The 25,000-nt window shown below is 44.6% G+C and overlaps 5 protein-coding genes and 2 pseudogenes across 5 annotated transcripts; 5 read left to right on the top strand and 2 right to left on the bottom strand.

The window, feature by feature from the left end:
• Positions 1 to 55: 55 nt before the first annotated feature.
• Positions 56 to 1,005, bottom strand: LOC128724258 (nonsense-mediated mRNA decay factor SMG8-like; annotated as a pseudogene).
• Positions 1,006 to 2,310: 1,305 nt separating this feature from the next.
• LOC128724259 (dual specificity protein phosphatase 14-like) lies at positions 2,311 to 2,826 on the top strand (the record flags this gene model as incomplete). The annotated part of the gene is made up of 1 exon (XM_053818000.1): positions 2,311 to 2,826. A coding segment is annotated over one exon (516 nt), but the record flags the coding sequence as incomplete, so codon positions are not given.
• Positions 2,827 to 4,156: 1,330 nt separating this feature from the next.
• Positions 4,157 to 5,958, bottom strand: LOC128724260 (nonsense-mediated mRNA decay factor SMG8-like; annotated as a pseudogene).
• Positions 5,959 to 10,364: 4,406 nt separating this feature from the next.
• On the top strand, positions 10,365 to 10,868 carry LOC128724261 (dual specificity protein phosphatase 14-like; the record flags this gene model as incomplete). Its single annotated transcript, XM_053818001.1, has 1 exon — positions 10,365 to 10,868. A coding segment is annotated over one exon (504 nt), but the record flags the coding sequence as incomplete, so codon positions are not given.
• Positions 10,869 to 14,338: 3,470 nt separating this feature from the next.
• On the top strand, positions 14,339 to 14,854 carry LOC128724262 (dual specificity protein phosphatase 14-like; the record flags this gene model as incomplete). Its single annotated transcript, XM_053818002.1, has 1 exon — positions 14,339 to 14,854. A coding segment is annotated over one exon (516 nt), but the record flags the coding sequence as incomplete, so codon positions are not given.
• A 3,469-nt stretch (positions 14,855 to 18,323) lies between these two features.
• Positions 18,324 to 18,839, top strand: LOC128724263 (dual specificity protein phosphatase 14-like; the record flags this gene model as incomplete). Its single annotated transcript, XM_053818003.1, has 1 exon — positions 18,324 to 18,839. A coding segment is annotated over one exon (516 nt), but the record flags the coding sequence as incomplete, so codon positions are not given.
• A 3,472-nt stretch (positions 18,840 to 22,311) lies between these two features.
• Positions 22,312 to 22,827, top strand: LOC128724264 (dual specificity protein phosphatase 14-like; the record flags this gene model as incomplete). Its single annotated transcript, XM_053818004.1, has 1 exon — positions 22,312 to 22,827. A coding segment is annotated over one exon (516 nt), but the record flags the coding sequence as incomplete, so codon positions are not given.
• Between the last annotated feature and the right edge of the window lie 2,173 nt (positions 22,828 to 25,000).

Consider the following 25,000-nt stretch of genomic DNA (forward strand, 5'->3'; position numbering starts at 1 on the left):
GAGCGTCATTATTTGCAAGCTCATCTTCATCTCCTACAGATACCAGCCTCATGTTCTAAGCGGTTCGACCAGTACTATCGAAACACATGAGGTTGGAAAAGTTTTTGTTGATAAATTCCGCAGCACGAAAGTCGCTAATTGAAGGCTCGAATATGGGAAACTGTACACGTTCAAGACGGTTGCTGTTGCTACAGCTTTTAGCTATAATTTGAAAAAACTCGTAATTCGCCTGTCGTATTATGTAGGATCAACTGTTTATGCTTCCCTAGCACGCATGGGTTACCGCGCAAACTAAGAAATTCACACTGCTGTTTACCATTTTGCCAAATCGCGTCGCAGTACTCTTTCAGCAAGAAGCAAGTTTAGCGCATCCTGGTATTTTGTTTCGTGGAATGAGGTACCATAGTGTGGTAGTAGCACATCCTTGTACTTGATAATGGCCAACTCCAGCCCATGCTCGCATATTTCACCGAAGAAATGTTCGTCGATGACGACAATATCATGGAAATTCTGCAAATAAGCGGCCTGAAACAAAACGTGCAAGTGTGTTTGAGTTAGCGTATTTGTCGCAGTGTCATTTTTAGAACATACTTACATAATCTGTGTCGTGGGCATCGTAGTACGGATCGTTTCGGTGTTCGATAAACAGTTCGTTCATCAATTTAAACATCTCAAACCAAGCGCCTGTGGTAGGGAGCTGTTAAATGTTACAAAAGTTATGTCAGTAAGACGGATATGAATATAATGCGCAAAAATGTTTGAAATAATTAGCACATTAGCATTAGCAATCAACTTACAGCATAATGTGTCCTGATTCTTTGTCTTGATTGGTTATCGCTTTCGTCAAATCCACATTCCAAACCATCGTCGACGTGATCCTGTATCAATCCCAAAATGCTTCTTGCGTTGGGTCCTTGAAAGGAAATTTGTATTTCAAGGGAAAACCAAACAATCATACGGTTTCGACTGCTCCAGGATGACCTGCTCATCTTTTTCAGGTAACATATTCCCATGTTGTTCCGCTGTTGTTTGAACTCGTTGTAGAAACAAACTGCCTGTGTTTTGGTACCGAAAACAGGGACATTGCACTATTGTTCGCAATGATGAATTGATTTCGTAGTGTTTTGTTGGTAAAATCTTCCACTTTCGTTTCAAGTTCTTTAATATCTTCCGCGGCATGCTGCTTGCTGTCACTGTTGAGAAGATTGAACATAAAGAGCAACCCTGGGCTGCAAAGAAGACACTTTTTACCCATGAATGAACCAATCTTTGCTGCTTTCAGCATTCTGGAAAGAAACTTCAGGACATAGTTTTCACGAATAATTTTCAACGATTTGAATATGGAAAGATATGACATGCCGAACGACATTACGGATTCTACGAGATGGAACACTTGCAGCGCAAACAAAAACACCCTAGCAAAAAGGGTGCGGATTGTACTATTGAATTCTATGAAGTTCAACGGGGATTCAACGGGTTTTTTCCACTATTATCCGTTCGGTGAGCTCTAACAAATCAATGCTATCAATTGTGGCATCGAAATAAAGAAACACCGGGTTTCCTTCTGTACGAAAGTAAAATTTCACTTTTCCCTTGAAAAAAAATAAACAAACATTAGCAAAAATATTGCTTTCCCGAGTTGTGGTGCCATACGACAGTAGATCTATTTCAGGTTCTTCTGCGAGCTATGGATGAACGTTTAACAGATCAAAATCCACCAATTTATTACAATGAGCCTCTTTCGATTTTCCCAACACTCCAACTATTATCATTGTTTTATCGATTTGGAACAACTTCTTCCTGTGTGCAGTAAAGTTAAATAGATAAATGACGCGTCGTACGCAGAAAATGTAGCACTCGCCTTACGTCCACGTTGGAAAATGTAAAACTTTCGAATGGTTTCATTTTGTAAAATAATCCTCGTATGCTTCTTTGTTGTTGAGGTTTTATCACACTACGATACTGGATTCCCCAGCTTCATGGGGATTCCTGTATGGCACCGTAAATAGCAATAATATTCAGTTGCGAGTCAATATTTGTTTATCATCCTTGACCGTCAAAGTGTCAAAAAATATTTTCATATTATACAATGCTCGTCATAGCATGCCATGCTCATCTATCTCTAAAGTAAATAAGGAAGAGAGAACGAAGAGTAGGCACCATTCATTTTGTGTCTGTTGCGAACGATATACGTTGCAATATTTTAAAATGTATTCAGATGTACGGAGATTTTCAAGGCTCCAAAAACTCCTTGATTATAGTGACAAAGACTTCGTGGAAATTATCCCACAGAAGGATGTATTTTCACAAATAGTCGAAAACCTCTACCTCTGCGGTGGAGGTGCCAATGTTGACGTGTTGCAAAAAAAGGGAATAACATTGATAATCAATGTTACAACCGAAGCCGAGTTAGACGATACTGAACTCCCTGCGGAAAACACACGGTATCTAAGGATCCCGGAACTAAATAGGCATGAGACAAATCTGGAACCCTACTTCCATAAAGTAGCCGACATGATCCATCAGGAACGCAAGGCCGGTGGCGCTGCTCTAGTTCATTGCGTAGCAGGAATGAGCCGTTCAGTGACATTGTGCCTGGCGTACCTGATGAAGTACGGCCAGCTAAGCCTAAGGGACGCGTACGATCGCGTCAAGACCGTGCGGGCTCAGGTTGAACCCAACGAGTCTTTTATGTTACAGTTGCTCGGGTTCCAACATAAATTGTTCGGCGATCGATCCACATTCATGGATCTGCCGAACTATTGCGGTTTGGACTATATTTTGATGGAGATCCGGAATTCCCGGAAAAACATCGCGCGTCGCTAGATCGGCATTCTTAATTAAATGCTAGATCTGGGGATGGGGTTGGGTGGGTGGTGGGAATGTGGGGATGTGGTTGGGTGGTTGGTGGGAATGTAGGGATGGTGTCGGGTTGGGTGGATGGGGTTGCTGGGTGGTGGGGGGGCTGGTGCAAAATAACGGGTAGAAATTTCTGATACTAGGGTGCAGAGGAAGGGGGGGGGAGGAGGTTGTTGGGTGTGGGGGAGAGGGTTGTTGGGCGTTGGGGGGAGGGGGTTGTTGGATGCAATGAGGGACGTATACATGGGGTGACGTTTTTACCCGTTATTTTGCACCAGCCCCCCTTCCACCCAACAGCCCCCACCAACCCAACAACCACCATTCACCCAACAACCCCTCTCCACCAACACAAAAAAATAATATACAATATAATATATCTTATAAATAAAAATGAATGTTTGTATATATATATATATATATATATATATATATATATATATATATATATATATATATATATATATATATATATATATATATATATATATATATATATATATATATATATATATATATATATATATATATATATATATATATATATATATATATATATATATATATATATATATATATATATATATATAAACATATATATATATATATATATATATATATATATATATATATATATATATATATATATATATAAATTTGTTTATTTATTTATTTATTTATATGTGCCTATGGTCGCGCTTCAATGTGGTTTCTAGTGAACCGATTTGCACCAAACTTGGTACCTTTGGAAGAATACTATCTGGCGCGCTCATGATAAATCGTTGGCCTACGAGACATTCATATTCAACACCGATGGATATTTTCAAGCTAAAGATTATGTTAAGCTCAACACTTTTTGCCGAATGAGGATTGACTTTCTTGCGGTTGCGAATTTTTTCATACGATGCCGCCCAAAATTACGCGTGTTCTAGCCGCACGCTCACATCCCACGGTAACAGAAAATTCGACCCAAACAAAAATCCACTTTGCACATGTTCTGGCTGGCCTGTACTGTATGTGTAGATAGAGCTCGATCCTAGGCACACCAGTGACCAGAAAGGAAATCTTGGAAGCAGTCCCACCGAACTGGTGGTATGCAGCATACCCGGAAGATACTCGGTAGTAGAAGGTAGCCGGGTTGGCCCGTGTGGCTGTTCAATTTCGGTAGACGAAGATGCACCAGCGATACCGGGTGTTTCCCCTCAGATTGCCTCCTTTCTCTACGTGTTTGTCGGTCATCCATTTGAGCGTCATTATTTGCAAGCTCATCTTCATCTCCTACAGATACCAGCCTCATGTTCTAAGCGGTTCGACCAGTACTATCGAAACACATGAGGTTGGAAACGTTTTTGTTGATACATTCCGCAGCACGAAGGTCGCTAATTGAAGGCTCGAATATGGGAAACTGTACACGTTCAAGACGGTTTCAGTTGCTACAGCTTTTAGCTATAATTTGAAAAAAACTCGTAATTCGCCTGTCGTATTATGTAGGATCAACTGTTTATGCTTCCCTAGCACGCATGGGTTACCGCGCAAACTAAGAAATTCACACTGCTGTTTACCATTTTGCCAAATCGCGTCGCAGTACTCTTTCAGCAAGAAGCAAGTTTAGCGCATCCTGGTATTTTGTTTCGTGGAATGATGTACCATAGTGTGGTAGTAGCACATCCTTGTACTTGATAATGGCCAACTCCAGCCCATGAAATTCTGCAAATAAGCGGCCTGAAACAAAACGTGCAAGTGTGTTTGAGTTAGCATATTTGTCGCAGTGTCATTTTTAGAACATACTTACATAATCTGTGTCGTAGACATCGTAGTACGGATCGTTCGGGTGTTCGATAAACAGTTCATTCATCAATTTAAACATCTCAAACCAAGCGCCTGTGGTAGGGAGCTGATAAATGTTACAAAAGTTATGTCGGTAAGACGGATATGAATATAATGCGCAAAAATGTTTGAAATAATTAACACATTAGCATTAGCAATCAACTTACAGCATAATGTGTCCTGATTCTTTGTCTTGATTGGTTATCGCTTTCGTCAAATCCACATTCCAAACCATCGTCGACGTGATCCTGTATCAATCCCAAAATGCTTCTTGCGTTGGGTCCTTGAAAGGAAATTTGTATTTCAAGGGAAAACCAAACAATCATACGGTTTCGACTGCTCCAGGATGACCTGCTCATCTTTTTCAGGTAACATATTCCCATGTTGTTCCGCTGTTGTTTGAACTCGTTGTAGAAACAAACTGCCTGCGTTTTGGTACCGAAAACAGGGACATTGCACTATTGTTCGCAATGATGAATTGATTTCGTAGTGTTTTGTTGGTAAAATCTTCCACTTTCGTTTCAAGTTCTTCAATATCTTCCGCGGCATGCTGCTTGCTGTCACTGTTGAGAAGATTGAACATAAAGAGCAACCCTGGGCTGCAAAGAAGACACTTTTTACCCATGAATGAACCAATCTTTGCTGCTTTCAGCATTCTGGAAAGAAACTTCAGGACATAGTTTTCACGAATAATTTTCAACGATTTGAATATGGAAAGATATGACATGCCGAACGACATTACGGATTCTACGAGATGGAACACTTGCAGCGCAAACAAAAACACCCTAGCAAAAAGGGTGCGGATTGTACTATTGAATTCTATGAAGTTCAACGGGGATTCAACGGGTTTTTTCCACTATTATCCGTTCGGTGAGCTCTAACAAATCAATGCTATCAATTGTGGCATCGAAATAAAGAAACACCGGGTTTCCTTCTGTACGAAAGTAAAATTTCACTTTTCCCTTGAAAAAAAATAAACAAACATTAGCAAAAATATTGCTTTCCCGAGTTGTGGTGCCATACGACAGTACATCTATTTCAGGTTCTTCTGCGAGCTATGGATGAACGTTTAACAGATCAAAATCCACCAATTTATTACAATGAGCCTCTTTCGATTTTCCCAACACTCCAACTATTATCATTGTTTTATCGATTTGGAACAACTTCTTCCTGTGTGCAGTAAAGTTAAATAGATAAATGACGCGTCGTACGCAGAAAATGTAGCACTCGCCTTACGTCCACGTTGGAAAATGTAAAACTTTCGAATGGTTTCATTTTGTAAAATAATCCTCGTATGCTTCTTTGTTGTTGAGGTTTTATCACACTACGATACTGGATTCCCCAGCTTCATGGGGATTCCTGTATGGCACCGTAAATAGCAATAATATTCAGTTGCGAGTCAATATTTGTTTATCATCCTTGACCGTCAAAGTGTCAAAAAATATTTTCATATTATACAATGCTCGTCATAGCATGCCATGCTCATCTATCTCTAAAGTAAATAAGGAAGAGAGAACGAAGAGTAGGCACCATTCATTTTGTGTCTGTTGCGAACGATATACGTTGCAATATTTTAAAATGTATTCAGATGTACGGAGATTTTCAAGGCTCCAAAAACTCCTTGATTATAGTGACAAAGACTTCGTGGAAATTATCCCACAGAAGGATGTATTTTCACAAATAGTCGAAAACCTCTACCTCTGCGGTGGAGGTACCAATGTTGACGTGTTGCAAAAAAAGGGAATAACATTGATAATCAATGTTACAACCGAAGCCGAGTTAGACGGTACTGAACTCCCTGCGGAAAACACACGGTATCTAAGGATCCCGGAACTAAATAGGCATGAGACAAATCTGGAACCCTACTTCCATAAAGTAGCCGACATGATCCATCAGGAACGCAAGGCCGGTGGCGCTGCTCTAGTTCATTGCGTAGCAGGAATGAGCCGTTCAGTGACATTGTGCCTGGCGTACCAAGTACGGCCAGCTAAGCCTAAGGGACGCGTACGATCGCGTCAAGACCGTGCGGGCTCAGGTTGAACCCAACGAGTCTTTTATGTTACAGTTGCTCGGGTTCCAACATAAATTGTTCGGCGATCGATCCACATTCATGGATCTGCCGAATTATTGCGGTTTGGACTATATTTTGATGGACATCCGGAATTCCCGCAAAAACATCGCGCGTCGCTAGATCGGCATTCTTAATTAAATGCTAGATCTGGGGATGGGGTTGGGTGGGTGGTGGGAATGTGGGGATGTGGTTGGGTGGTTGGTGGGAATGGCTGGTGGGAATGACACCGACTGGCAATCCGACAGAGCAAGATGCGGGAAGGAACTATCATCGAGCTTGGCTCTGACAGGTCAATCTCTGTCGCAGGCCCCAAGGGACCCAACAACCTTGTGAGCCTCTTGTTGACCCTGATTAATCTACGGGGTAACAATCTAGAGGCAATCAAGTATGGCTTAGAAGGTCGAACTAAGACCACCTTTGAGGCTGTCATTTCAGCTTTGGACCTGAAGTCTTAGGTGATCACCCAAGGAAAGCCAAAGAGCTGAGAGACACTAACTCTGTCTCGGATTTCATTCATTCATTATCGATAGCGAGGAACAACCGATTTGACCGGAAGATCATTAACTTGTCTACTATTGGTGTGGAAGCCAGAGAGCTAAGACGGTGCTTTCAGCATCCAGTTTGTACCAGCACCCTAACTGCGGCGATAGTAGAGTAGATTCACCATAAAGTTCACAAGTGATCACGAAATAATGGAAAGTGAGTCCTTTGCCACAGTCTTTAGCCACTTCCCGTCCACGATCCCGTCAACTCCCTTTTTGGTTGATGGACAAAAGCATCCTGCAGAGCAGCCAAACCTACAGTCGGTGCCAAGGAGCGATGCTCCTTAGAACAGAAATTCGGAACGGAGACAGGTAAGTAAACTAGGTAGGCAGAATAATTGTTAGTGTAACTTTAGTACGTGCACACTAATGAACAAAGAAACAGGTTACGTGTGTATATGTTGTAACATATAAAGTTATTTTACAGATGCAAGTGGTTTTGGGAAAAACGTGGTTGCCAGATCGCTGAAAAATCCGTACGTTTACAGTCATTTTTCGAAAACATCCGAAACAGGGAATGATTTTGCTCTACATGTGGCGAAACGGAATTGGGGCTAAAACTGCAGCAAAAGAAGCAAACGTGAACTCCCGCACAGTGTTGAAGCACTTCGGCGAAATTCGCATGCAGTTGCTGATGGAGATTAACAATGATTCACCGATTGGAGGACCTGGTCTGACAGTCGAGATAGACGAGACCAAAATCTCGACACGTAAGTACAACCGGGGCCGCATGAATGCCTTCCCCAATGAGTGGTTGGTGGAAGGCATTTGTCGGGAAACAAAGGAGATATTTCTATGGCTCGTAGAGCGCAGAAATACCGAAATTTTAACCGGCATAATCAACGAACATGTTCGTATCGGCTTCAAAATTGTAACCGATTGTTGGCGTGGTTACAATCATCTGAAACAGCACGGATACGGACATGTCGCTGTTAACCACTCAACTAACTTCGTGAATCCTTCTGATTCACTTATTCATACCCAAAATGTAGAAAAACTTTGGTGGTGGCTCAAAAATTCCTTCTCCTCCTCTGCTGGTACGCTACAGCAGAGCGATGACGCCGCCTTCGCCGTCCACCGTGGCGCGGAGAGAAGAAGCAGCTAGGCAACGGCGGAATGAGCGGCAACGAGCGTACCGCAGACAGCTGCAGGCTCGTCGGTTGGCACACGGGTCCCCAGCATCGCTGACGGCATCCCAACAAGCGGCGGCTAGCGCAGCGGAATTCACCGGGCGCTGATAATGGCGTCTGGTGAAGGCAAAGAAAGAAAGAAGAGAACGCTCTGAAAAGAAACTTAATGGAAAAAAAGAGAGTGCGCCGGAGCATTGAGCCCCTTTCGAATTTATTTTGTGATGACTTGCGTTTTTCAAATAGAATTTACCTTGAAGCAATAATTACTCGCGGGGAACGAGCTTCTTGGATAGTGAAGGATTTATTTATATGTTATATGTTAATAAACCCGATTATATTACAAAAAAAGAGCAGAGGCTCGCGCCCACCGCGGTCCGCGAGCTGAGTGTAGGAGCACCGGATAAGGTCTCCTCCAAGGTGTTTATGGTGTCCTTCTCGAAGGGCACCACAACGCTTGAACAAGAGCGTGGGATCACGCACTTGAACTATATCCGTGTCTGGTAAAAGAAATACTCCCCCAGAAGAGGCGATTGCAGTTAAATTCGCTTCAGGAGCATTTGTCACCAGCCCCAACAAATCTATTTTATGTGAGAGTGGACTCCTGCCGATTCAACATCTGCTCACCAAAAGACTAGTAGCCGCGGCCTGCCGAATAAGAGAAAAAGGCGAAGCTGGAAACACAATAGTAAACAGAGCCAACAAAGGTCTTGAAAAACTCACCCAAAAACAACTTCCTGACATATCAAAACTCATCCGCAACACCTCCCGTCCATGGGACCTACCCCCGATCCAAATAAACTGGCATTTCAGAGACAGTTTCAACAAACAACAACGAAAGATTGAAACCAACACTCTCTTCACTGAAATGCGACAAACATACTACAAACACCACCACCACATTTACACAGATGGTTCTAGCCACAACAACACAGCGGGCTGTGGAATTTATTCCAAATACGACAAAATCTCCATCAAACTGCCAGAACATACATCATCCTTTTCTGCCGAAGCAATAGCCATCATCATTGCAATAGAAGACTGCCTACGTTCCGACAAACCATCTGTCATATTTACTGATAGTGCCAGCGTTCTCTCTGCCTTAGAACACGGCAACTCCAGAGACGCTAACATCCAAAAACTCGAACAGCTTGCACAGGAATCCACAGTGTCCTTATTTTGGATTCCGAGCCATGCAAACATTCGAGGGAACGATAAAGCAGACCTTTTAGCCACTAAAGGTAGAAATAAAACCCATATAAACCACGACCCAATAACCCGGAAAGATATTCAAATTTCAACCAATCAAGCAATAGCCAAAAGCTGGGAATCCACCTGGTTCAACCTACAACAACCACTACTAAGAATAATCAAAACTACAACAGCACCCTGGCCTGATTATCCTAACAGCAATGACCAAAAAACTCTGTCCCGCCTTCGCATCGGCCACACACGGCTCACTCACACACATATACTAGATCAAGCGCCTCCGCCACTATGCAGTTACTGTGGAGTTTCCATTACAGTCCAACATATCCTTGTGGACTGTCTAGGATTCTCAAGGCAACGTACCTCCTGCCTTCTTGACTCACAACTGCACAAAATATTATCTCCGGATATAAAAAGCGAAGCGAAATTACTCAAATTCCTACGGCTCACCAACCTAAAGCAGCAAATATAAACACCTCACAGCTGCAAAGCCAAATAACATCGGATCACACGGAACGTTAGAGGCGAATGTAGCCAAGCTGGCTCAGTCTCTTTAAAAATACACAAAAAAAATCATTTTGTGTCTGTTGCGAACGATATACGTTGCAATATTTTAAAATGTATTCAGATGTACGGAGATTTTCAAGGCTCCAAAAACTCCTTGATTATAGTGACAAAGACTTCGTGGAAATTATCCCACAGAAGGATGTATTTTCACAAATAGTCGAAAACCTCTACCTCTGCGGTGGAGGTGCCAATGTTGACGTGTTGCAAAAAAAGGGAATGACATTGATAATCAATGTTACAACCGAAGCCGAGTTAGACGATACTGAACTCCCTGCGGAAAACACACGGTATCTAAGGATCCCGGAATTAAATAGGCATGAGACAAATCTGGAACCCTACTTCCATAAAGTAGCCGACATGATCCATCAGGAACGCAAGGCCGGTGGCGCTGCTCTAGTTCATTGCGTAGCAGGAATGAGCCGTTCAGTGACATTGTGCCTGGCGTACCTGATGAAGTACGGCCAGCTAAGCCTAAGGGACGCGTACGATCGCGTCAAGACCGTGCGGGCTCAGGTTGAACCCAACGAGTCTTTTATGTTACAGTTGCTCGGGTTCCAACATAAATTGTTCGGCGATCGATCCACATTCATGGATCTGCCGAACTATTGCGGTTTGGACTATATTTTGATGGACATCCGGAATTCCCGCAAAAACATCGCGCGTCGCTAGATCGGCATTCTTAATTAAATGCTAGATCTGGGGATGGGGTTGGGTGGGTGGTGGGAATGTGGTTGGGTGGTTGGTGGGAATGGCTGGTGGGAATGACACCGACTGGCAATCCGACAGAGCAAGATGCGGGAAGGAACTATCATCGAGCTTGGCTCTGACAGGTCAATCTCTGTCGCAGGCCCCAAGGGACCCAACAACCTTGTGAGCCTCTTGTTGACCCTGATTAATCTACGGGGTAACAATCTAGAGGCAATCAAGTATGGCTTAGAAGGTCGAACTAAGACCACCTTTGAGGCTGTCATTTCAGCTTTGGACCTGAAGTCTTAGGTGATCACCCAAGGAAAGCCAAAGAGCTGAGAGACACTAACTCTGTCTCGGATTTCATTCATTCATTATCGATAGCGAGGAACAACCGATTTGACCGGAAGATCATTGACCTGCCTAATATTGGTGTGGAAGCCAGAGAGCTGAGACGGTGCTTTCAGCATCCAGTTTGTACCAGCACCCTAACTGCGGCGATAGTAGAGTAGATTCACCATCAAGTTCACAAGTGATCACGAAATAATGGAAAGTGAGTCCTTTGCCACAGTCTTTAGCCACTTCCCGTCCACGATCCCGTCAACTCCCTTTTTGGTTGATGGACAAAAGCATCCTGCAGAGCAGCCAAACCTACAGTCGGTGCCAAGGAGCGATGCTCCTTAGAACAGAAATTCGGAACGGAGACAGGTAAGTAAACTAGGTAGGCAGAATAATTGTTAGTGTAACTTTAGTACGTGCACACTAATGAACAAAGAAACAGGTTACGTGTGTATATGTTGTAACATATAAAGTTATTTTACAGATGCAAGTGGTTTTGGGAAAAACGTGGTTGCCAGATCGCTGAAAAATCCGTACGTTTACAGTCATTTTTCGAAAACATCCGAAACAGGGAATGATTTTGCTCTACATGTGGCGAAACGGAATTGGGGCTAAAACTGCAGCAAAAGAAGCAAACGTGAACTCCCGCACAGTGTTGAAGCACTTCGGCGAAATTCGCATGCAGTTGCTGATGGAGATTAACAATGATTCACCGATTGGAGGACCTGGTCTGACAGTCGAGATAGACGAGACCAAAATCTCGACACGTAAGTACAACCGGGGCCGCATGAATGCCTTCCCCAATGAGTGGTTGGTGGAAGGCATTTGTCGGGAAACAAAGGAGATATTTCTATGGCTCGTAGAGCGCAGAAATACCGAAATTTTAACCGGCATAATCAACGAACATGTTCGTATCGGCTTCAAAATTGTAACCGATTGTTGGCGTGGTTACAATCATCTGAAACAGCACGGATACGGACATGTCGCTGTTAACCACTCAACTAACTTCGTGAATCCTTCTGATTCACTTATTCATACCCAAAATGTAGAAAAACTTTGGTGGTGGCTCAAAAATTCCTTCTCCTCCTCTGCTGGTACGCTACAGCAGAGCGATGACGCCGCCTTCGCCGTCCACCGTGGCGCGGAGAGAAGAAGCAGCTAGGCAACGGCGGAATGAGCGGCAACGAGCGTACCGCAGACAGCTGCAGGCTCGTCGGTTGGCACACGGGTCCCCAGCATCGCTGACGGCATCCCAACAAGCGGCGGCTAGCGCAGCGGAATTCACCGGGCGCTGATAATGGCGTCTGGTGAAGGCAAAGAAAGAAAGAAGAGAACGCTCTGAAAAGAAACTTAATGGAAAAAAAGAGAGTGCGCCGGAGCATTGAGCCCCTTTCGAATTTATTTTGTGATGACTTGCGTTTTTCAAATAGAATTTACCTTGAAGCAATAATTACTCGCGGGGAACGAGCTTCTTGGATAGTGAAGGATTTATTTATATGTTATATGTTAATAAACCCGATTATATTACAAAAAAAGAGCAGAGGCTCGCGCCCACCGCGGTCCGCGAGCTGAGTGTAGGAGCACCGGATAAGGTCTCCTCCAAGGTGTTTATGGTGTCCTTCTCGAAGGGCACCACAACGCTTGAACAAGAGCGTGGGATCACGCACTTGAACTATATCCGTGTCTGGTAAAAGAAATACTCCCCCAGAAGAGGCGATTGCAGTTAAATTCGCTTCAGGAGCATTTGTCACCAGCCCCAACAAATCTATTTTATGTGAGAGTGGACTCCTGCCGATTCAACATCTGCTCACCAAAAGACTAGTAGCCGCGGCCTGCCGAATAAGAGAAAAAGGCGAAGCTGGAAACACAATAGTAAACAGAGCCAACAAAGGTCTTGAAAAACTCACCCAAAAACAACTTCCTGACATATCAAAACTCATCCGCAACACCTCCCGTCCATGGGACCTACCGCCGATCCAAATAAACTGGCATTTCAGAGACAGTTTCAACAAACAACAACGAAAGATTGAAACCAACACTCTCTTCACTGAAATGCGACAAACATACTACAAACACCACCACCACATTTACACAGATGGTTCTAGCCACAACAACACAGCGGGCTGTGGAATTTATTCCAAATACGACAAAATCTCCATCAAACTGCCAGAACATACATCATCCTTTTCTGCCGAAGCAATAGCCATCATCATTGCAATAGAAGACTGCCTACGTTCCGACAAACCATCTGTCATATTTACTGATAGTGCCAGCGTTCTCTCTGCCTTAGAACACGGCAACTCCAGAGACGCTAACATCCAAAAACTCGAACAGCTTGCACAGGAATCCACAGTGTCCTTATTTTGGATTCCGAGCCATGCAAACATTCGAGGGAACGATAAAGCAGACCTTTTAGCCACTAAAGGTAGAAATAAAACCCATATAAACCACGACCCAATAACCCGGAAAGATATTCAAATTTCAACCAATCAAGCAATAGCCAAAAGCTGGGAATCCACCTGGTTCAACCTACAACAACCACTACTAAGAATAATCAAAACTACAACAGCACCCTGGCCTGATTATCCTAACAGCAATGACCAAAAAACTCTGTCCCGCCTTCGCATCGGCCACACACGGCTCACTCACACACATATACTAGATCAAGCGCCTCCGCCACTATGCAGTTACTGTGGAGTTTCCATTACAGTCCAACATATCCTTGTGGACTGTCTAGGATTCTCAAGGCAACGTACCTCCTGCCTTCTTGACTCACAACTGCACAAAATATTATCTCCGGATATAAAAAGCGAAGCGAAATTACTCAAATTCCTACGGCTCACCAACCTAAAGCAGCAAATATAAACACCTCACAGCTGCAAAGCCAAATAACATCGGATCACACGGAACGTTAGAGGCGAATGTAGCCAAGCTGGCTCAGTCTCTTTAAAAATACACAAAAAAAATCATTTTGTGTCTGTTGCGAACGATATACGTTGCAATATTTTAAAATGTATTCAGATGTACGGAGATTTTCAAGGCTCCAAAAACTCCTTGATTATAGTGACAAAGACTTCGTGGAAATTATCCCACAGAAGGATGTATTTTCACAAATAGTCGAAAACCTCTACCTCTGCGGTGGAGGTGCCAATGTTGACGTGTTGCAAAAAAAGGGAATGACATTGATAATCAATGTTACAACCGAAGCCGAGTTAGACGATACTGAACTCCCTGCGGAAAACACACGGTATCTAAGGATCCCGGAATTAAATAGGCATGAGACAAATCTGGAACCCTACTTCCATAAAGTAGCCGACATGATCCATCAGGAACGCAAGGCCGGTGGCGCTGCTCTAGTTCATTGCGTAGCAGGAATGAGCCGTTCAGTGACATTGTGCCTGGCGTACCTGATGAAGTACGGCCAGCTAAGCCTAAGGGACGCGTACGATCGCGTCAAGACCGTGCGGGCTCAGGTTGAACCCAACGAGTCTTTTATGTTACAGTTGCTCGGGTTCCAACATAAATTGTTCGGCGATCGATCCACATTCATGGATCTGCCGAACTATTGCGGTTTGGACTATATTTTGATGGACATCCGGAATTCCCGCAAAAACATCGCGCGTCGCTAGATCGGCATTCTTAATTAAATGCTAGATCTGGGGATGGGGTTGGGTGGGTGGTGGGAATGTGGTTGGGTGGTTGGTGGGAATGGCTGGTGGGAATGACACCGACTGGCAATCCGACAGAGCAAGATGCGGGAAGGAACTATCATCGAGCTTGGCTCTGACAGGTCAATCTCTGTCGCAGGCCCCAAGGGACCCAACAACCTTGTGAGCCTCTTGTTGACCCTGATTAATCTACGGGGTAACAATCTAGAGGCAATCAAGTATGGCTTAGAAGGTCGAACTAAGACCACCTTTGAGGCTGTCATTTCAGCTTTGGACCTGAAGTCTTAGGTGATCACCCAAGGAAAGCCAAAGAGCTGAGAGACACTAACTCTGTCTCGGATTTCATTCATTCATTATCGATAGCGAGGAACAACCGATTTGACCGGAAGATCATTGACCTGCCTAATATTGGTGTGGAAGCCAGAGAGCTGAGACGGTGCTTTCAGCATCCAGTTTGTACCAGCACCCTAACTGCGGCGATAGTAGAGTAGATTCACCATAAAGTTCACAAGTGATCACGAAATAATGGAAAGTGAGTCCTTTGCCACAGTCTTTAGCCACTTCCCGTCCACGATCCCGTCAACTCCCTTTTTGGTTGATGGACAAAAGCATCCTGCAGAGCAGCCAAACCTACAGTCGGTGCCAAGGAGCGATGCTCCTTAGAACAGAAATTCGGAACGGAGACAGGTAAGTAAACTAGGTAGGCAGAATAATTGTTAGTGTAACTTTAGTACGTGCACACTAATGAACAAAGAAACAGGTTACGTGTGTATATGTTGTAACATATAAAGTTATTTTACAGATGCAAGTGGTTTTGGGAAAAACGTGGTTGCCAGATCGCTGAAAAATCCGTACGTTTACAGTCATTTTTCGAAAACACCCGAAACAGGGAATGATTTTGCTCTACATGTGGCGAAACGGAATTGGGGCTAAAACTGCAGCAAAAGAAGCAAAAGTGAACTCCCGCACAGTGTTGAAGCACTTCGGCGAAATTCGCATGCAGTTGCTGATGGAGATTAACAATGATTCACCGATTGGAGGACCTGGTCTGACAGTCGAGATAGACGAGACCAAAATCTCGACACGTAAGTACAACCGGGGCCGCATGAATGCCTTCCCCAATGAGTGGTTGGTGGAAGGCATTTGTCGGGAAACAAAGGAGATATTTCTATGGCTCGTAGAGCGCAGAAATACCGAAATTTTAACCGGCATAATCAACGAACATGTTCGTATCGGCTTCAAAATTGTAACCGATTGTTGGCGTGGTTACAATCATCTGAAACAGCACGGATACGGACATGTCGCTGTTAACCACTCAACTAACTTCGTGAATCCTTCTGATTCACTTATTCATACCCAAAATGTAGAAAAACTTTGGTGGTGGCTCAAAAATTCCTTCTCCTCCTCTGCTGGTACGCTACAGCAGAGCGATGACGCCGCCTTCGCCGTCCACCGTGGCGCGGAGAGAAGAAGCAGCTAGGCAACGGCGGAATGAGCGGCAACGAGCGTACCGCAGACAGCTGCAGGCTCGTCGGTTGGCACACGGGTCCCCAGCATCGCTGACGGCATCCCAACAAGCGGCGGCTAGCGCAGCGGAATTCACCGGGCGCTGATAATGGCGTCTGGTGAAGGCAAAGAAAGAAAGAAGAGAACGCTCTGAAAAGAAACTTAATGGAAAAAAAGAGAGTGCGCCGGAGCATTGAGCCCCTTTCGAATTTATTTTGTGATGACTTGCGTTTTTCAAATAGAATTTACCTTGAAGCAATAATTACTCGCGGGGAACGAGCTTCTTGGATAGTGAAGGATTTATTTATATGTTATATGTTAATAAACCCGATTATATTACAAAAAAGAGCAGAGGCTCGCGCCCACCGCGGTCCGCGAGCTGAGTGTAGGAGCACCGGATAAGGTCTCCTCCAAGGTGTTTATGGTGTCCTTCTCGAAGGGCACCACAACGCTTGAACAAGAGCGTGGGATCACGCACTTGAACTATATCCGTGTCTGGTAAAAGAAATACTCCCCCAGAAGAGGCGATTGCAGTTAAATTCGCTTCAGGAGCATTTGTCACCAGCCCCAACAAATCTATTTTATGTGAGAGTGGACTCCTGCCGATTCAACATCTGCTCACCAAAAGACTAGTAGCCGCGGCCTGCCGAATAAGAGAAAAAGGCGAAGCTGGAAACACAATAGTAAACAGAGCCAACAAAGGTCTTGAAAAACTCACCCAAAAACAACTTCCTGACATATCAAAACTCATCCGCAACACCTCCCGTCCATGGGACCTACCGCCGATTCAAATAAACTGGCATTTCAGAGACAGTTTCAACAAACAACAACGAAAGATTGAAACCAACACTCTCTTCACTGAAATGCGACAAACATACTACAAACACCACCACCACATTTACACAGATGGTTCTAGCCACAACAACACAGCGGGCTGTGGAATTTATTCCAAATACGACAAAATCTCCATCAAACTGCCAGAACATACATCATCCTTTTCTGCCGAAGCAATAGCCATCATCATTGCAATAGAAGACTGCCTACGTTCCGACAAACCATCTGTCATATTTACTGATAGTGCCAGCGTTCTCTCTGCCTTAGAACACGGCAACTCCAGAGACGCTAACATCCAAAAACTCGAACAGCTTGCACAGGAATCCACAGTGTCCTTATTTTGGATTCCGAGCCATGCAAACATTCGAGGGAATGATAAAGCAGACCTTTTAGCCACTAAAGGTAGAAATAAAACCCATATAAACCACGACCCAATAACCCGGAAAGATATTCAAATTTCAACCAATCAAGCAATAGCCAAAAGCTGGGAATCCACCTGGTTCAACCTACAACAACCACTACTAAGAATAATCAAAACTACAACAGCACCCTGGCCTGATTATCCTAACAGCAATGACCAAAAAACTCTGTCCCGCCTTCGCATCGGCCACACACGGCTCACTCACACACATATACTAGATCAAGCGCCTCCGCCACTATGCAGTTACTGTGGAGTTTCCATTACAGTCCAACATATCCTTGTGGACTGTCTAGGATTCTCAAGGCAACGTACCTCCTGTCTTCTTGACTCACAACAGCACAAAATATTATCTCCGGATATAAAAAGCGAAGCGAAATTACTCAAATTCCTACGGCTCACCAACCTAAAGCAGCAAATATAAACACCTCACAGCTGCAAAGCCAAATAACATCGGATCACACGGAACGTTAGAGGCGAATGTAGCCAAGCTGGCTCAGTCTCTTTAAAAATACACAAAAAAAATCATTTTGTGTCTGTTGCGAACGATATACGTTGCAATATTTTAAAATGTATTCAGATGTACGGAGATTTTCAAGGCTCCAAAAACTCCTTGATTATAGTGACAAAGACTTCGTGGAAATTATCCCACAGAAGGATGTATTTTCACAAATAGTCGAAAACCTCTACCTCTGCGGTGGAGGTGCCAATGTTGACGTGTTGCAAAAAAAGGGAATGACATTGATAATCAATGTTACAACCGAAGCCGAGTTAGCCGATACTGAACTCCCTGCGGAAAACACACGGTATCTAAGGATCCCGGAATTAAATAGGCATGAGACAAATCTGGAACCCTACTTCCATAAAGTAGCCGACATGATCCATCAGGAACGCAAGGCCGGTGGCGCTGCTCTAGTTCATTGCGTAGCAGGAATGAGCCGTTCAGTGACATTGTGCCTGGCGTACCTGATGAAGTACGGCCAGCTAAGCCTAAGGGACGCGTACGATCGCGTCAAGACCGTGCGGGCTCAGGTTGAACCCAACGAGTCTTTTATGTTACAGTTGCTCGGGTTCCAACATAAATTGTTCGGCGATCGATCCACATTCATGGATCTGCCGAACTATTGCGGTTTGGACTATATTTTGATGGACATCCGGAATTCCCGCAAAAACATCGCGCGTCGCTAGATCGGCATTCTTAATTAAATGCTAGATCTGGGGATGGGGTTGGGTGGGTGGTGGGAATGTGGTTGGGTGGTTGGTGGGAATGGCTGGTGGGAATGACACCGACTGGCAATCCGACAGAGCAAGATGCGGGAAGGAACTATCATCGAGCTTGGCTCTGACAGGTCAATCTCTGTCGCAGGCCCCAAGGGACCCAACAACCTTGTGAGCCTCTTGTTGACCCTGATTAATCTACGGGGTAACAATCTAGAGGCAATCAAGTATGGCTTAGAAGGTCGAACTAAGACCACCTTTGAGGCTGTCATTTCAGCTTTGGACCTGAAGTCTTAGGTGATCACCCAAGGAAAGCCAAAGAGCTGAGAGACACTAACTCTGTCTCGGATTTCATTCATTCATTATCGATAGCGAGGAACAACCGATTTGACCGGAAGATCATTGACCTGCCTAATATTGGTGTGGAAGCCAGAGAGCTGAGACGGTGCTTTCAGCATCCAGTTTGTACCAGCACCCTAACTGCGGCGATAGTAGAGTAGATTCACCATCAAGTTCACAAGTGATCACGAAATAATGGAAAGTGAGTCCTTTGCCACAGTCTTTAGCCACTTCCCGTCCACGATCCCGTCAACTCCCTTTTTGGTTGATGGACAAAAGCATCCTGCAGAGCAGCCAAACCTACAGTCGGTGCCAAGGAGCGATGCTCCTTAGAACAGAAATTCGGAACGGAGACAGGTAAGTAAACTAGGTAGGCAGAATAATTGTTAGTGTAACTTTAGTACGTGCACACTAATGAACAAAGAAACAGGTTACGTGTGTATATGTTGTAACATATAAAGTTATTTTACAGATGCAAGTGGTTTTGGGAAAAACGTGGTTGCCAGATCGCTGAAAAATCCGTACGTTTACAGTCATTTTTCGAAAACACCCGAAACAGGGAATGATTTTGCTCTACATGTGGCGAAACGGAATTGGGGCTAAAACTGCAGCAAAAGAAGCAAAAGTGAACTCCCGCACAGTGTTGAAGCACTTCGGCGAAATTCGCATGCAGTTGCTGATGGAGATTAACAATGATTCACCGATTGGAGGACCTGGTCTGACAGTCGAGATAGACGAGACCAAAATCTCGACACGTAAGTACAACCGGGGCCGCATGAATGCCTTCCCCAATGAGTGGTTGGTGGAAGGCATTTGTCGGGAAACAAAGGAGATATTTCTATGGCTCGTAGAGCGCAGAAATACCGAAATTTTAACCGGCATAATCAACGAACATGTTCGTATCGGCTTCAAAATTGTAACCGATTGTTGGCGTGGTTACAATCATCTGAAACAGCACGGATACGGACATGTCGCTGTTAACCACTCAACTAACTTCGTGAATCCTTCTGATTCACTTATTCATACCCAAAATGTAGAAAAACTTTGGTGGTGGCTCAAAAATTCCTTCTCCTCCTCTGCTGGTACGCTACAGCAGAGCGATGACGCCGCCTTCGCCGTCCACCGTGGCGCGGAGAGAAGAAGCAGCTAGGCAACGGCGGAATGAGCGGCAACGAGCGTACCGCAGACAGCTGCAGGCTCGTCGGTTGGCACACGGGTCCCCAGCATCGCTGACGGCATGCCAACAAGCGGCGGCTAGCGCAGCGGAATTCACCGGGCGCTGATAATGGCGTCTGGTGAAGGCAAAGAAAGAAAGAAGAGAACGCTCTGAAAAGAAACTTAATGGAAAAAAAGAGAGTGCGCCGGAGCATTGAGCCCCTTTCGAATTTATTTTGTGATGACTTGCGTTTTTCAAATAGAATTTACCTTGAAGCAATAATTACTCGCGGGGAACGAGCTTCTTGGATAGTGAAGGATTTATTTATATGTTATATGTTAATAAACCCGATTATATTACAAAAAAAGAGCAGAGGCTCGCGCCCACCGCGGTCCGCGAGCTGAGTGTAGGAGCACCGGATAAGGTCTCCTCCAAGGTGTTTATGGTGTCCTTCTCGAAGGGCACCACAACGCTTGAACAAGAGCGTGGGATCACGCACTTGAACTATATCCGTGTCTGGTAAAAGAAATACTCCCCCAGAAGAGGCGATTGCAGTTAAATTCGCTTCAGGAGCATTTGTCACCAGCCCCAACAAATCTATTTTATGTGAGAGTGGACTCCTGCCGATTCAACATCTGGTCACCAAAAGACTAGTAGCCGCGGCCTGCCGAATAAGAGAAAAAGGCGAAGCTGGAAACACAATAGTAAACAGAGCCAACAAAGGTCTTGAAAAACTCACCCAAAAACAACTTCCTGACATATCAAAACTCATCCGCAACACCTCCCGTCCATGGGACCTACCGCCGATTCAAATAAACTGGCATTTCAGAGACAGTTTCAACAAACAACAACGAAAGATTGAAACCAACACTCTCTTCACTGAAATGCGACAAACATACTACAAACACCACCACCACATTTACACAGATGGTTCTAGCCACAACAACACAGCGGGCTGTGGAATTTATTCCAAATACGACAAAATCTCCATCAAACTGCCAGAACATACATCATCCTTTTCTGCCGAAGCAATAGCCATCATCATTGCAATAGAAGACTGCCTACGTTCCGACAAACCATCTGTCATATTTACTGATAGTGCCAGCGTTCTCTCTGCCTTAGAACACGGCAACTCCAGAGACGCTAACATCCAAAAACTCGAACAGCTTGCACAGGAATCCACAGTGTCCTTATGTTGGATTCCGAGCCATGCAAACATTCGAGGGAACGATAAAGCAGACCTTTTAGCCACTAAAGGTAGAAATAAAACCCATATAAACCACGACCCAATAACCCGGAAAGATATTCAAATTTCAACCAATCAAGCAATAGCCAAAAGCTGGGAATCCACCTGGTTCAACCTACAACAACCACTACTAAGAATAATCAAAACTACAACAGCACCCTGGCCTGATTATCCTAACAGCAATGACCAAAAAACTCTGTCCCGCCTTCGCATCGGCCACACACGGCTTACTCACACACATATACTAGATCAAGCGCCTCCGCCACTATGCAGTTACTGTGGAGTTTCCATTACAGTCCAACATATCCTTGTGGACTGTCTAGGATTCTCAAGGCAACGTACCTCCTGCCTTCTTGACTCACAACTGCACAAAATATTATCTCCGGATATAAAAAGCGAAGCGAAATTACTCAAATTCCTACGGCTCACCAACCTAAAGCAGCAAATATAAACACCTCACAGCTGCAAAGCCAAATAACATCGGATCACACGGAACGTTAGAGGCGAATGTAGCCAAGCTGGCTCAGTCTCTTTAAAAATACTCAAAAAAAAAATCATTTTGTGTCTGTTGCGAACGATATACGTTGCAATATTTTAAAATGTATTCAGATGTACGGAGATTTTCAAGGCTCCAAAAACTCCTTGATTATAGTGACAAAGACTTCGTGGAAATTATCCCACAGAAGGATGTATTTTCACAAATAGTCGAAAACCTCTACCTCTGCGGTGGAGGTGCCAATGTTGACGTGTTGCAAAAAAAGGGAATGACATTGATAATCAATGTTACAACCGAAGCCGAGTTAGCCGATACTGAACTCCCTGCGGAAAACACACGGTATCTAAGGATCCCGGAATTAAATAGGCATGAGACAAATCTGGAACCCTACTTCCATAAAGTAGCCGACATGATCCATCAGGAACGCAAGGCCGGTGGCGCTGCTCTAGTTCATTGCGTAGCAGGAATGAGCCGTTCAGTGACATTGTGCCTGGCGTACCTGATGAAGTACGGCCAGCTAAGCCTAAGGGACGCGTACGATCGCGTCAAGACCGTGCGGGCTCAGGTTGAACCCAACGAGTCTTTTATGTTACAGTTGCTCGGGTTCCAACATAAATTGTTCGGCGATCGATCCACATTCATGGATCTGCCGAACTATTGCGGTTTGGACTATATTTTGATGGACATCCGGAATTCCCGCAAAAACATCGCGCGTCGCTAGATCGGCATTCTTAATTAAATGCTAGATCTGGGGATGGGGTTGGGTGGGTGGTGGGAATGTGGTTGGGTGGTTGGTGGGAATGGCTGGTGGGAATGACACCGACTGGCAATCCGACAGAGCAAGATGCGGGAAGGAACTATCATCGAGCTTGGCTCTGACAGGTCAATCTCTGTCGCAGGCCCCAAGGGACCCAACAACCTTGTGAGCCTCTTGTTGACCCTGATTAATCTACGGGGTAACAATCTAGAGGCAATCAAGTATGGCTTAGAAGGTCGAACTAAGACCACCTTTGAGGCTGTCATTTCAGCTTTGGACCTGAAGTCTTAGGTGATCACCCAAGGAAAGCCAAAGAGCTGAGAGACACTAACTCTGTCTCGGATTTCATTCATTCATTATCGATAGCGAGGAACAACCGATTTGACCGGAAGATCATTGACCTGCCTAATATTGGTGTGGAAGCCAGAGAGCTGAGACGGTGCTTTCAGCATCCAGTTTGTACCAGCACCCTAACTGCGGCGATAGTAGAGTAGATTCACCATCAAGTTCACAAGTGATCACGAAATAATGGAAAGTGAGTCCTTTGCCACAGTCTTTAGCCACTTCCCGTCCACGATCCCGTCAACTCCCTTTTTGGTTGATGGACAAAAGCATCCTGCAGAGCAGCCAAACCTACAGTCGGTGCCAAGGAGCGATGCTCCTTAGAACAGAAATTCGGAACGGAGACAGGTAAGTAAACTAGGTAGGCAGAATAATTGTTAGTGTAACTTTAGTACGTGCACACTAATGAACAAAGAAACAGGTTACGTGTGTATATGTTGTAACATATAAAGTTATTTTACAGATGCAAGTGGTTTTGGGAAAAACGTGGTTGCCAGATCGCTGAAAAATCCGTACGTTTACAGTCATTTTTCGAAAACACCCGAAACAGGGAATGATTTTGCTCTACATGTGGCGAAACGGAATTGGGGCTAAAACTGCAGCAAAAGAAGCAAAAGTGAACTCCCGCACAGTGTTGAAGCACTTCGGCGAAATTCGCATGCAGTTGCTGATGGAGATTAACAATGATTCACCGATTGGAGGACCTGGTCTGACAGTCGAGATAGACGAGACCAAAATCTCGACACGTAAGTACAACCGGGGCCGCATGAATGCCTTCCCCAATGAGTGGTTGGTGGAAGGCATTTGTCGGGAAACAAAGGAGATATTTCTATGGCTCGTAGAGCGCAGAAATACCGAAATTTTAACCGGCATAATCAACGAACATGTTCGTATCGGCTTCAAAATTGTAACCGATTGTTGGCGTGGTTACAATCATCTGAAACAGCACGGATACGGACATGTCGCTGTTAACCACTCAACTAACTTCGTGAATCCTTCTGATTCACTTATTCATACCCAAAATGTAGAAAAACTTTGGTGGTGGCTCAAAAATTCCTTCTCCTCCTCTGCTGGTACGCTACAGCAGAGCGATGACGCCGCCTTCGCCGTCCACCGTGGCGCGGAGAGAAGAAGCAGCTAGGCAACGGCGGAATGAGCGGCAACGAGCGTACCGCAGACAGCTGCAGGCTCGTCGGTTGGCACACGGGTCCCCAGCATCGCTGACGGCATCCCAACAAGCGGCGGCTAGCGCAGCGGAATTCACCGGGCGCTGATAATGGCGTCTGGTGAAGGCAAAGAAAGAAAGAAGAGAACGCTCTGAAAAGAAACTTAATGGAAAAAAAGAGAGTGCACCGGAGCATTGAGCCCCTTTCGAATTTATTTTGTGATGACTTGCGTTTTTCAAATAGAATTTACCTTGAAGCAATAATTACTCGCGGGGAACGAGCTTCTTGGATAGTGAAGGATTTATTTATATGTTATATGTTAATAAACCCGATTATATTACAAAAAAAAGAGCAGAGGCTCGCGCCCACCGCGGTCCGCGAGCTGAGTGTAGGAGCACCGGATGAGGTCTCCTCCAAGGTGTTTATTGTGTCCTTCTCGAAGGGCACCACAAACGCTTGAACAAGAGCGTGGGATCACGCACTTGAACTATACCCGTGTCTGGTAAAAGAAATACTCCCCCAGAAGAGGCGATTGCAGTTAAATTCGCTTCAGGAGCATTTGTCACCAGCCTCAACAAATCTATTTTATGTGAGAGTGGACTCCTGCCGATTCAACATCTGGTCACCAA

The sequence above is a fragment of the Anopheles nili genome, chromosome 3, assembly GCF_943737925.1.
Source record: "Anopheles nili chromosome 3, idAnoNiliSN_F5_01, whole genome shotgun sequence".
Taxonomy (NCBI): Eukaryota; Metazoa; Arthropoda; class Insecta; order Diptera; family Culicidae; genus Anopheles; species Anopheles nili.